Source organism: Idiotropiscis lumnitzeri, chromosome 4 (assembly GCF_059441095.1).
Source record: "Idiotropiscis lumnitzeri isolate Australia: NSW breed Sydney's pygmy pipehorse chromosome 4, RoL_Ilum_1.0, whole genome shotgun sequence".
NCBI classification, from domain to species: Eukaryota; Metazoa; Chordata; class Actinopteri; order Syngnathiformes; family Syngnathidae; genus Idiotropiscis; species Idiotropiscis lumnitzeri.
In genome coordinates, this window is record NC_142394.1 from 31,027,805 (window position 1) to 31,040,500 (window position 12,696).

Below are 12,696 nucleotides of genomic sequence, written 5' to 3' on the forward strand. Positions count from 1 at the left end.
TCAAGAAAGTACATCAAAGTTAATTGAGGGATTCTCATCAAAACAAAATTATTGCTTTGCCGCTGTCTTATGCCGTCTTATGTCAAGGAACTATGTCAGAGAGTTGAGGAGTTTCATTTCGACAAAAATAAGTTTTGTCGTTATTTATGCCATCTTGATGTCAAGGAACCATATTGAAGGGGGTTGGGGAGTTTTATTTAGACAAAAGTAGTGCTTTGTCAAGGAACTTTCTCAAATTGAGTTGAGGAGTATCATTTAGACAAAAGGAGCGCTTGACTGCCAACTTGTGATATTTTATCGTCTGGAAACGATATTAAAGTGGATCGTGGAGATTGTGCTTTGCCACCATCTTCTGGAGCTCAGGGAACTATGTCAAAGTAAGTTGAGGAGTTTGGGACTTCTGGAAGCAATTAGAAACATTTTTGAGGGGCGTGTGGATTTTTGCAGCAACTCTTGTTTTTTGTTATCCATTGTATTTAAAAAAAATATTTCTTAAAAAAAATGTTTTGCGTTTTTTTTTTTTTTAAATACCATAACACCACTATGCTGTAGAAGTCAAGTCAAGTCAAGTCAATTTTATTTGTATAGCCCTTAATCACAGACAGTCTCAAAGGGCTTTCCATAGCCACAATCGACATCCCCGATCTTAACCCCCAGGAGGGCAAGGAAAAACTCACAAAACCTCATTAGGGGAAAAGTGAGAAACCTTGAGAAGGGACCACAGATGGGGGAATCCCCCTTCCAGGATGACCAGGCTGCAATGGATGCCAACTGGGCAACATTTGACACATACAATGATGCTATGCAATAATAGATGAGATAATATAAGAGTCAATTGAATGAAGCGCTGCAGGAAGATGACTTCAGTGGAGTGGGTCCTCATCCAGGGCCGTAATATCCATGGCAGCATATCCGAAGATGAGCCTTCCATCTTGTACCGGTCAGTTGGTGTAAATTCAGTACAGCCACTTCCAAGTGAATCGCCATCACCTAATTCGGGGAATTGGGAACAGAAAAGAAAGAACAGAAATAGCAAACAGGCCAACAAGTAGTTCAATGAAGTGCTGAAATATAAGGAAAGAAACTTTCAGTCTGATTTGACTTTGTGCTATTTGAAGACTGCTAACTTTTTTTGCAACAACTTGAGTGACGCGCGCGTCAGATGCATCTCACTACCTGGTCGTCTTCCTCCCAGAGGCGCGCTGTCCCCCGATTGGCTCCCTGAAGAGCATCCTGGTGTCGCCCCCCGCCTGCACGAAAAGGCCGGCATCCCCGGGCTCCGCCTGCATGCTCACCTGTCGGCAAGGATACAGTCTCCATGGCAACAGAAAGGCCGTGTGTCTCGGCTCGGGCAACTGGACCGCCAATGTCCACAAGGCGGTTTGCAAAGGTACGGCGTCACGTGCGTCACCTGCGACGCACGCGTGCGATTGGCCGGGCCGGAATCGATACACGAGACGTTTTTGCTGCGCTTGTTCAGATGTTGAACCGCCGTGGATCGAGTGCCCGGAGAGGATCGTCGCCCAGACGGATGACCGACGCGGCACCGCTCACGTCGTCTGGAATGCTCCGATTGCCACCGACAACTCCAAAGAGGAGGTTCCAAGCCCTGCAAACACATTTTAGGATGTTACCTTTTTGTTTTGTTTTTTTTCAAATATGTCACTCTTCCTCCAGGTGGCGGTGCAGGTGAAACCGGTGTACACTCCCCCGCAACTGCTCCCCATCGGAACGGAGACCATCACCTACATCGCGGCCGACCGCTCCGGGAACCGGGCCAACTGTTCTTTCACGGTCACTGTCATTGGTAACCGCGTTTCGCAACCTTTATCGAGCCATGGCACACGTTTGATGTTTGAAAAAGATTGCGCTGATCTCGCGACTTCAAGGTGCCAGGGAACTATGTTGAAATGAGTTGAGGAGTTTCATTTTGAGCAAAATAGTGCTTTAACGCCATCTCATGTTATTTTGGAGTTAAAGAACTCTGTCAAAATAAGTTGTCAAAACAAAAATAGTGCTTTGCCGCCTCCTTTTGCCATCTTGAGTTTGTGAACTATATTGAAGTGAATTGCAGAGTTTCATTTTGACACAAGTGGTGCTTATTTTCGTCACCAACTGACATCTTGGAGTCAAGCAACAATGTTGATGTAAGTGGAGGAGTTTGTGTTGTTCAAAAGGAGTCAAGAAACGATATTGAACTAAATTGAAGCGCTTCATTTCGACAAGGGTGATGCTTTGATGTCACCTTTTGGTTATCTGTGTGTCAAGGAAGGGTTGAAATGAGTTGAAGTTTCATTTGGTCAACAACTCGTGTTTTGCGTCACCGTGTGACATTTGTCAGCAATTCTAAAACTTTTTAGCGAGACGTCAATGACTCAGCGGCGTTTTGATATTCGCGGACGTCCTCGTAAGTGTAATTGTAGGCTTACATTTACAGGAAACGTCCTCCGATCTTCTTCACTCAGCCAACTTATTCATCTCAGCAGGTGCCAAAAAAAACAAAACACGTCTGTCATCCAAGGAGGCAAGCGGAAAAAAACCTCCCTGAACATTTCCATATGTTACGGCGGGAGGTAGCGCTGAGTGCAAATTCATGAGAAACATGTGGTTGAGCGGGAGCCGTCATCTTTGGATTTGATGACATTTCCATTTTCACCCTTTTCTAGATACGGAGCCGCCGGTGATTGACAGGTGCAGGTCCCCGCCCACGGTCCTCGCCACGAACGCGGAGACGGCGGTGGTTTGGGAGGAGCCGCAGTTTTCCGATAACTCAGGTATGTCTGGCGACCGCCTTCCGGTGGTTTTGTCTCTTGTTTTCTTTCTTGTTCTGATGGGTGAAGTCACGTGACTAGATGCGCTGTCGCCGTCTTAAAGGGGCATGAACATTGCCGCAGACAGAAAAGACTTTTCTTTTTTTTTAAACACCGAATTTTGGTAACGGTAAATTTTCGGTTTATTGTCCAGCCCTAACCTGGCCCGTATTTCACTTGAAAAAAAATCAAGCTGACCTCGACCTCCATCTTTTTACCGCCCCTGCCCTTTTCCGAAACGTGCCTCAAATACGTCGGCCTACACGCACACACGCGCACACACACACTGCCTTGTTGATCCTCTGCGGCCAGCCGAGGCCTTCATTTGCATGGCCGGCTTCCTGTCCTGATCCTGCTCTTCTGCCGCCGCAGCGATGAGCTCCCTTGTGTTGCGGTGAAAGATGACAAATCGGATTTACCGTCTTGCTTCTTGTGTGGCAAAATGACTCCTCGATTTCGCCCGGCCAACTTACCAAAATAGATATTATGTGCAATTAACACATTTGGATTTTGACTTAAAAATACAGTTCAGGGTGAGTCATTTTGCCACCTGTGCTGTTTTCAAAAGAGCCAGTCAAAGTAAAAAGAAAAAGTCAAGTTCCTAAAATCAATCTACAGAAGTACAGTCATCGGATATTCGTACTTTCCGCCACTGAACGCGCCAGACACAAAACACTCTCACTTGGCGTGTCAACAAGGTCCTCGTTGACCACCTCGTTGAACCCCCCCCCCCCCCCCGCCCAAATGTAATAACAGGCTGCACCGGCTTCCCACGGGGGCCGCACAACGTTTTTGACGTCAGAGTTTTGTTTTTCCAGGCCTGTGCACACCCTGAAGCCAGATCTAAATATAGTTGCCACTCGCCAGACGCGTTTATATTTATGGAGGCTGGAAAGGGAGACCCCAGACGCGGGTCAGCCCAGCTGCTCGCTACTCAAAGTGCCCTTATGGGCCGGATAAATCAGCATTCAGGTGTTTCCGCCCTCGTTTTTTTTTTTTTGACATACAATGCCAAAAAGGGCAGCCGCCAGTGACAATCAGGAGCATTTCAGTTGTGTGAAATGAAGGTCAGAATATTTCAGTTGAATTTGAGAGTTTTTTTGAGTTGTGTATGTGCAAAAAAAAACATTATGTGTGAGAGCTGAGAGAGCGTTTCATTAATATGTGTGAGAGCGTTTCTCAATGTACGAACAAAAAAAAAAAAGTTTGTCGTGGATGGGAGAGTTTGTGTTCACGAGCGTTTCATTCATGTGTGAGAGTGTTTTTGTCGTGCGCTTCAGTAGTGAGTATGAGACTGCTTCGGTTTCATGTTATGAATGAAAAAAAAATCAGGAAAGCGTGTGACAGCGTTTGAGTTGCGTGTGTGTGACCGTTAAGTGTGAGAGCCTTTTAGTCGTGTGTGAGTTTGTATTATAATTGCGCGTGTGTGTGTAATTTGGGGAGTCTTTATGCTCACAATTAACCAATCACACTCAAACCAAATAAAGTTGAGCTGTTCAAAGGAGGTGCTTGGTGCTCGAGCACCTGTCCCCAAATATGTGTGCGCGTGCCTTCCCGATTGTGGCTCACACTCCTTGCCCGTCCGTCTCAGCTTCCAAACATTTCACTTCATTTGTCTCAAACGAGTATTTATTGACTTCTTCTCTTTTTTTGTCATGGGTCTACGCCACCAATGTATGGTGACATGCCGGCAGAAAACGGTTCAGTTAGCTTCAATGCTTCTTGACTGCATTTTGCCCGGAAAGTCAACAAAGAGCGCCCCCCGCAGGGTGCTTGCTTGACTCTCTTGTGCGCGTGTGTTGAAGGCGGCCGTCTGTCGGTGAGCAGCAGCCATTCTCCAGGCGCACTCTTCCCGGTCGGCGAGACGCTGGTCCAGTACACTGCCACTGACGCGGCCGCAAACAGCCGCACGTGCAACCTCACCGTGACGGTGCGAGGTAAGCCATGACGTCACGCAGCGCAACCAACAGCCGCAGAGTTTGTGCATCTGGATCGCGACTGCGTTCGTATTTCTCCAGATACGACTTGCGAGCAACCGTACGTCCCGATTAACGGCGAGTTCATCTGCCTGGAGGAAGAGAACGGCGTCAACTGCACGCTGCAGTGTAAGCCGGGCTACAGTTTGACTCAGGACGCCGTGCACAGCTACTTCTGTGCCCACAACGGGTTGTGGGAGCCGCCCTACTCTCCGGACAGACCCGACTGCTCGGGTTTGTGCAGCTCAAGACATTTCAAACGTCAGTTATTTCCCTGTTCAAACCTTTTTTCTTTCCCCACCAGTCAACCGAGTGGCTAACAACGGGTTGAAGCCATTTGAGATGTTGTTTAAAGCCTCGCGCTGCGACGACATCGACTTGATCAAGTCGTTCACTGGGGAGTTGAAATCGAAACTGCGAAGCATGGTGAGGAGCATCTGCTTTTACAATCCCCCCCAAAAAAAGAAATCATTTGGTTTCTTTCGTCTTCGCAGCTCCCCAACATTTGCAGCGGTGATGACGTCACGTGCAAACTGGAGGTGATGCCACAAGGCAACTGTTTGGAGTACAACTACGACTACGAGAATGGATTCGCCATCGGTATGCGACACAAATACGTTTTCGAGCAAGGCCTGGTGGTCGGCGTCGGCGTTGACGTCGGCGTCATCCTTCTTCGTGTCGCCTGTCCCTCAGTCGCCGGAGGTTGGGGTCCTCAGGGAGCGCAAGACTACGCCTACGTGGAGTCGGCCGAGAGACAGCGAAGTCGCCGTCGCAGCAAGAGGCACAGAAAGATCCGAGGCCCCGCCCGAGACCAGAAGATCCAGATCTTTTTCAACATCACAGGTAGAAACATTGCGAGCTTCGCTCTACCGCTTTTGGGAGATATTTGACGGATTTGTCGAGAGTGTCTAAAAAAAAAATGGCAGTCGGCGTCATTTTGAAAATGGTTGCATCCTACCGGGAACGCTTCTGAACTTCGCCCTTTGTCTCAGCAAGCGTCCCTCTCCCGCTGTCGAGGAACGACTCGATCGAGGCGGCCAATCAGAGGAGGCTCCTGCGAACGCTGGAGCTGCTGACCAATCGTCTGAAGCGAACGCTGGCCAGGCAGCCGCTGTCCAGTTTCCACGTGTCCTCGGAGATGATCGTGGCAGACGCCAAGTCGCTGGACAGCAGGAAGGCGTCGCTCTTCTGCAGACCGGGCTCGGTGCTCAAAGGGAGGATGTGCGGTACGTGCGCCGGAAGAACCGCCGCCGTTATTTGCTGCCCACCTCCCCGCTGAGCGTGCGCGTTGTTTACAGTCCAATGTCCGGTGGGAACGTATTTCTCGCTGGAGTTTAATGAATGCGAGAGCTGCTGGCTGGGTTCCTACCAGGACCAGGAGGGTCAACTGGAGTGTAAATCCTGCCCCGAGGGGACTTCCACCGCTTACCTGCATTCTCGCAACATGGCCGAATGCAAAGGTGCGTTGCCAAATCTTGCCACTTTCTGAATCCAGATGGAAATAAATGTGCCAAAATGTGTTTGCAGGGCAGTGCAAGCCTGGCAGTCACTCCCTGAACGGCTTGGAGATTTGTGAATCCTGCCCGCTGGGTCACTTCCAGCCCAGTTACGGCGCCAGAAAGTGTCTGCTCTGTCCTGACGAGACGTCCACTGTCACACGGGGGGCAGTGGACGTGATGGAGTGCGGAGGTGACGGCCCGCTTTTCAATATCAGCCAGTTACAAAAATAAATAAATATTCACTCACTTTGTACGTAAGGAGATGAACCAAAACTTCTGTGAAGAAGTACTTTAGCAAGTCTTTCTATATATTTATATATATCAGTGCGAATAGACAGTTGCGATAGCCAATCAGATTGACAGTTGGTCACAGTGAGCCTTCTCGCTGGCCTTACGTTGAAGGTGATGAACGTGGCCTGTGATTGGCTACTCACTCGTGAGGGGGCGGCGCGATGCTCAAAAATGTCAAATATATTTTTGCTTTTTTTAAACCGCAATGGCCGAAGGAGGGAAATGTGTGGATTTAATTGCAGATACGCTTGCAACGCCATTTTCAGGTCGGACTTTTCAAGAGAAGCGCGGTCGTCCGACACTCGCTCAGTCGTGCGTGACCGTCTTTCTGCTCATCATTTCTCCAGCCATGGTGTCATAAATGATGGTCACATGAGGGGGATTTATTGAAATGCACGGCCCGCCACCGACCTCTACGTACATACACACATCACACTCCGTGTCTTCATCTCTTTGGCAGTTCCATGCCCGGCAGGTCATTTCTCCCGTACCGGCCTCGTTCCCTGCTACGCTTGCCCCAGCGATTACTACCAGCCGGATCACGGACGCTCATATTGCCTGTCCTGCCCCTTCTACGGCACCACCACTGTTACCGGGGCAACCACCATCCAGCATTGCTCCAGTAAAACTTGCACTTGAACGCTGCTATTTACCTCTTTCCACATTTCAACAATTCAAATCATTTCACAACCTTCCACTTCTTCCACTTCATTTTCTCGTTTGATTTTCAGGTTTCGGCTCCAGTTTCCTGCCTAAAGAGGAGAGTGTGACTGCCGCACCAGAGGTCGAAGTCATCGAGGACTACCAAGCCAGCAGTCAAGTGCGCCACTTTTTCATTTTGATTTTTTTTATTTTTTATTTCTTTCCGGCCATCTGTGCCTTGAGGTGTCCTTGATTGCGATCTGTTCCGGCAGGTTTTCCACGAGTGTTTCCTGAATCCTTGTCAGAATAAGGGAACCTGCGAAGAGGTCGGCGCCGGCTACGTCTGTACATGCATGCCTGGATTCACGGGTGAACACACTTTTCAACTTTTTGTGCCCAGGGAACATTTCCTAAACGAGAATGTGTACTACAAAATGCCGTCGGAATCACGAAGTCTTCTCCCAACAGGTGCCAAGTGTGAGGTCGACGTCGATGAGTGTGACTCGGCTCCATGTCAGAACGGAGGCCTGTGTAAGGACGGCATGGGAGAGTTCCAGTGTCAGTGCAAGGCGGGATTTTTAGGTCAGGCATTCTTTGATTGAATTTGAGAGTTTAAAAAAAAAAAAAAATGGCAATAGGGCTGGATGATGTGGTCTTAAAATATCATCGCTGTTAGGGTCGGCGGGTGGAGGTAGAGGAGGACCCAAATGCAGGAAAGCCAGGCGAGGGTAACTTAATAGGGAATTTTATTAACGAAATAATAGGGCAAACAAGGGACTAGGAAAAACAAAGGTGTCAAAACAACAAAGACGAACAAAACGCGACTGGACAGAACTAAACTTGACTAGGAAACAGGGTCAGGAACCAGGGATAAGCGGCAGTGACAATGAACAATGAACAATGAGCGCGAACGAGGCACAAAGAGCCACAGTGACAACCAACAAAGGGCAATGCACCGACGCCGAGTAGTCAGCGCGGGGTGTTTAAGTAGCGAGGTAATCAGTAGAGTCAATTAGAAAGAGGTACGTGGCAGGTGGGCGCGTCTCTCCAGCCAACAGGACACGACAGGACACGTGCTGGAAGGAAACGCCCCCCCGCCCGTTGAGCCAACGTAAACGAAACATGACATGACGGAAACGGATCATGACAATCGCCTGTCATCGTCGTTAGCAATTTACTGTCATTAAATGTCAATATGAAAATAAGTGTCCTACGCTTAACAATGTGAACATTATTACAATTTTAAAAAATGATTTTGGGTTGCTTTTTTTTTTTTAGTGCGGTCAGAAAAGTTGCAAAGTTGACTCTCTTGAAAATCGCTGAATCGCTCCATGGCAACTTTAACACGATTTCAAATTCAACTTGACACTAAACCTCCCCACCGTGCACTTTTTCGCAGGCTCTTTGTGTGAGGCAGAGGTGAACGAATGTCTGTCATCCCCTTGCCTAAATGAAGGCGTGTGCGTAGACGAGGTCAACAGATTCACGTGCAGTTGTGCCGGCGGCTTCACAGGTTCGAAATGTTTTCATTTTTCCGCGGAAATGAGAGTCGTATCCTATTTTTTAAGCCTTTTTTTTTTGGGGCCTCGGCCTTCACGACTTCAGGACCTCGCTGCGAACTGGAAATCAACGAGTGTCTGTCCGACCCGTGCGAGAACGGCGGCGTGTGCGAGGACTTGACGGGCGGTTTCGCTTGCAACTGCGCCGTCGGCTTCTTGGGCGACCGCTGCGAGGTCGACTTTGACGAATGTAGCAGCGCCCCCTGTCTTAACGGCGCCTTCTGCCTGGATGGCGTCAATGATTTCAGGTGATTTCTTCCATTCAATTCCGTTCTTTTTGTTTAGCGAATGCCTCAGAGTGACATCAGCAGGTTGCAATGATGATCATGATGAGATTTTTTTTTCGTTTGCTGTGCAAAAAGCACTCGATCATGAAGCAGTTTACAATCTCTGTCATCTTGTCTATCGACTGTCCGCGACTTTAACGCTAACATTGACACGTTACCCGAAATTAGCCTTGACGTTGCAGTCGTTCGAACAACTTTACACAAATGGAGCGGCAACACATAGAAACAGACAATAAAACAATCTGCTCTGTGCAAGTTCACCTGAAAAGATTCTTGTGCATTTTAGCTTCGTCCTTAAATTTGAATGTCCCGTACTTTACGTTGTCTAGTGCAAGTGAGTCACTCGTGACTGTCATAGTTGTGTATGGGACGCTTCCTCATCCCTGTTTTTGTTTGGCAGGTGTGAGTGTGTGGTGGGCTACAGCGGTCTTCTTTGCGAGGTGGATGTGGACGAGTGTGAGCCCAATCCCTGTTCAAACGGAGCCAGCTGCCTGGATGGTCTCGGGTCTTACACTTGCCGCTGCCTCCCGGGGTTCAACGGAACCAGGTGTGAGACAGGTACGATGGGACCGAGGATGCGCAAGTTTTGGCTGGCCATGAGAACGCAACGCCCGAAAAGGAACATTTGAAATTGGTATTTTGTCAACTACAATAAAAGCCTTTTCTTCCCCTTCCAGAAATGTCTCCCGCCTTCAACCTGGACTTTGAGGTGTCGGGTATCCATGGTTACGTGCTGATGGATGGAGTGATGCCGGCACTTACGGAGATCACGTGCACCTTCTGGATGAAGTCATCAGACACCACCAACTATGGCACGCCGATCTCGTATGCCGTGGAAGGCAGCGATAACGCTTTTCTTCTCATAGACTACAATGGGTCAGTAGTAGTCCGCACGTCACCGTGGTCCTCAAACTGGTCCACGAGCCATAGCTTAGGAGCCACTAAATCATTTTTGTCTTACTTGGAATAAGTGCGTAGAAAAATACAATACTAATGACTCCTCCTTACATTATGTAGCTTAAAAAATCTGATTTGATTGTGATTATCTTCTCATGAATCTGGCGTCCTTACATGAATAGTTTTTCAGTCCACCCTCTGGACCAAGCGTGAAATTTAGCAATTCATTGACAAAAAAAAACTTTTTTAACTTTTTTAAATCTTAGCCTGTCATTTGTTAAGATTTCGGCTTCCTCTGCTCGCGGGACCTCTCCCGTAGAGCGTGCGAATCGAGGTGAAAAAGCAAACCGTCAACTTACTGCTGATTGGCTGCACAAGGAATCAATCAGATGGTGCTGTGGGTGGGCCAATCTGCCTCTGCAGGCGGGGCCACGAGCACGGCACATGTAACTGGTGTCAGCATTTAAAGTGGAAAAAAAAAAACTCCCCAATGGTGTCCCTGCAGGTGGGTGCTGTATGTGAACGGCAAGGAGCGAATTACCGACTGCCCGGCGGTGAACACCGGCAGCTGGTACCACATCGGCGTCTCTTGGAGGAGCTGGGACGGGGACTGGAGGATCTACATCAACGGCAAGCCCTCGGATGGAGGCAAAGGCCTGTCGGTTGGCACCAGTATCCCAGGTGTAGTGCTATCCTCTGCCCGCTCACTTGATGCGCTGTAAAGCCTTTCTATTCGTGGGGGGAGAGTGACAAAACCCTGCCGGGAATTGTGGGGAAAAAAATGCCAGCACAAAAAATTGCCAATATAAGGAGTTTCAACCGCAAAATATAGTGGCAAAAAACTCTCAAAACTCTCTTAAAAAAATGGATGATTTATGGATCATTTGATTTGATTAAAAAATGCCCCATAAGCGCCTGTGTACTCTCCATAACAACTCAGGCTATACTTAACTCCTCCCCAACAGGCAAAGCTTGACTTGCAATTGACACACATCACTTCAAGTGCTTCCTTGGACCAACTGTGCTTCATTTCTAATAAGAGACAGTGCTTTGGTGCCATCTTGTGGCATTGTAGGGGGCTTCAGAAAATAAAAAAACAAAAAAACGCAACACTGTGAGTTCTGGGGCAAATAGCTGCAGAGACGTTCCACACGCACACCAAGAAATTCCAGTGTAGTGTTAGTGAAAATCAGTGAATAATCGATGCTCCCAAAAGGGTTGGTCATTGCCAATAGATGGTAGAGGAGGGCTGCAAAGCACTATTTTTGTCCAAATGAAGCTTCTTGATTCACTTCCGGATCGGATTGGGCGAGCTGCCACAAGATGGCTGCAGAACCCTACTTTTGTCCAAAGTATATCAAATTCAATTCAATATCGCTCCATGACACCAAGATGTCAGAAGATGGCGGCAAAACACTGTTTTTGTCTAAATGAAACTCCTCAACTCCTTGTCACCAAGATACCAAAAGCACTACTTTTATTTGAATTAAACTCCTCCTCAACACACGATGCCACAAGACGTTGGCATATCGCTACTTTTGTTTAAAAGAAGCTCCTAAACTCACTTGTACATTGTGGGACCAAGATTCCACGAGATGGCACCATATAATACTTTTTATGACTTTGGATCGTCTGCAAATAACGGAGAATAGGTTCCCCAAAATGTGATCACAAATCTCATTGGTGAATTTGTGAATGCTGAACCGCGAATATGCAGGGACGTACTGCGCAGAAGAATCTCTTTATTTGTCTGAGTGTTAACGGGTGGTGCATGACCCTTGACCTGTAGGCGGAGGGGCACTCGTATTGGGCCAGGACCAAGACCAGCGAGGCGAAGGTTTCAACCCCGTGGAATCCTTCGTTGGCTCCATCAGCCAGCTCAACATTTGGGATCGCGTCCTAACGCCCCAACAGGTCTGTTTGCAATCTCATTGTCTGGAAAACTTTTCTTTGGGTCCAATTTGAACAATTTGACTTGATAGTCTTTGAATGTCGAACCAATGTGCTCTTGCGTAGCTCAAGGTCCTCGCGAGCAGTTGCCCCGCCTCCCACGTCACTCACCGAGGGAATGTCCTCGCCTGGCCAGACTTTCTCAACGGAGCTCTGGGCCGAGTCAAAGTGAACCTCAGCAGCGTTTTCTGTGCGGGTAAGCCTGCGAGTCGCTGGCCATTGCGCAATGATCAATGCGACCTGACCGCCGTTTGTCTGCAGACTGCCCCTCCCTGGAGAATGCTGCCCCTCACCTCCACGCCTCCACGGTGGAGTTGAGTCCCGGCGCCCTGGTCCAGCTCTCATGTGATCCCGGCTTTTACCTGGTGGGGGAGCCAGTTCTCCAGTGCCAAAATCAAGGAGAGTGGAGTCACCCTCTTCCCAGCTGTCAACGTGAGTAAACGTGTTTGGCTTGCGTGCAAAAAGTCTCATCCTGTTGCAATGCCCAAAATTTGAACGGGAAGAGCAGCGAGCTACATTTTCAGAGCGCTAAAAGTGCCGTTGTCCTTCATGAACAGGAGTATCCTGCGGGCCCCCTCGTCCGCTGGATAACGGCCAGGTGCAGGGGGACGACTTCCACGCCGGCGGCTCGGTCATCTACAAGTGCAATCCCGGCTTTTACCTGCTGGGAGACGCCGAGGTGCACTGCTCCAACAGTGGCAAGTGGGGAGGAAATCCAGCGGCTTGTCTTGGTACATCACGTCACGTTGTGTTTAATGCGCTCGTGTGGGGGGGTCAATAGGAGT

The 12,696-nt window shown here is 48.6% G+C and overlaps 1 protein-coding gene across 1 annotated transcript in view; it reads left to right on the forward strand.

Annotated features, from left to right (window-relative positions):
- The window catches only part of svep1 (sushi, von Willebrand factor type A, EGF and pentraxin domain containing 1), a 52,522-nt gene that overhangs the window by 26,766 nt on the left and 13,060 nt on the right, over nt 1–12,696 (forward strand). The window contains exons 7-31 of the mRNA XM_088292609.1: nt 1,196–1,390; nt 1,481–1,599; nt 1,678–1,807; nt 2,667–2,774; nt 4,616–4,747; nt 4,829–5,020; nt 5,091–5,212; nt 5,281–5,386; nt 5,480–5,629; nt 5,779–6,012; nt 6,085–6,246; nt 6,314–6,475; nt 7,037–7,198; nt 7,308–7,396; nt 7,491–7,587; nt 7,687–7,800; nt 8,618–8,731; nt 8,824–9,025; nt 9,465–9,622; nt 9,742–9,940; nt 10,467–10,642; nt 11,751–11,875; nt 11,978–12,107; nt 12,173–12,343; nt 12,469–12,642. Coding sequence (XP_088148735.1) covers nt 1,196–1,390; nt 1,481–1,599; nt 1,678–1,807; nt 2,667–2,774; nt 4,616–4,747; nt 4,829–5,020; nt 5,091–5,212; nt 5,281–5,386; nt 5,480–5,629; nt 5,779–6,012; nt 6,085–6,246; nt 6,314–6,475; nt 7,037–7,198; nt 7,308–7,396; nt 7,491–7,587; nt 7,687–7,800; nt 8,618–8,731; nt 8,824–9,025; nt 9,465–9,622; nt 9,742–9,940; nt 10,467–10,642; nt 11,751–11,875; nt 11,978–12,107; nt 12,173–12,343; nt 12,469–12,642 — 3,723 coding nt within the window. The remainder of the gene's footprint in view (nt 1–1,195; nt 1,391–1,480; nt 1,600–1,677; nt 1,808–2,666; nt 2,775–4,615; nt 4,748–4,828; nt 5,021–5,090; nt 5,213–5,280; nt 5,387–5,479; nt 5,630–5,778; nt 6,013–6,084; nt 6,247–6,313; nt 6,476–7,036; nt 7,199–7,307; nt 7,397–7,490; nt 7,588–7,686; nt 7,801–8,617; nt 8,732–8,823; nt 9,026–9,464; nt 9,623–9,741; nt 9,941–10,466; nt 10,643–11,750; nt 11,876–11,977; nt 12,108–12,172; nt 12,344–12,468; nt 12,643–12,696) is intronic.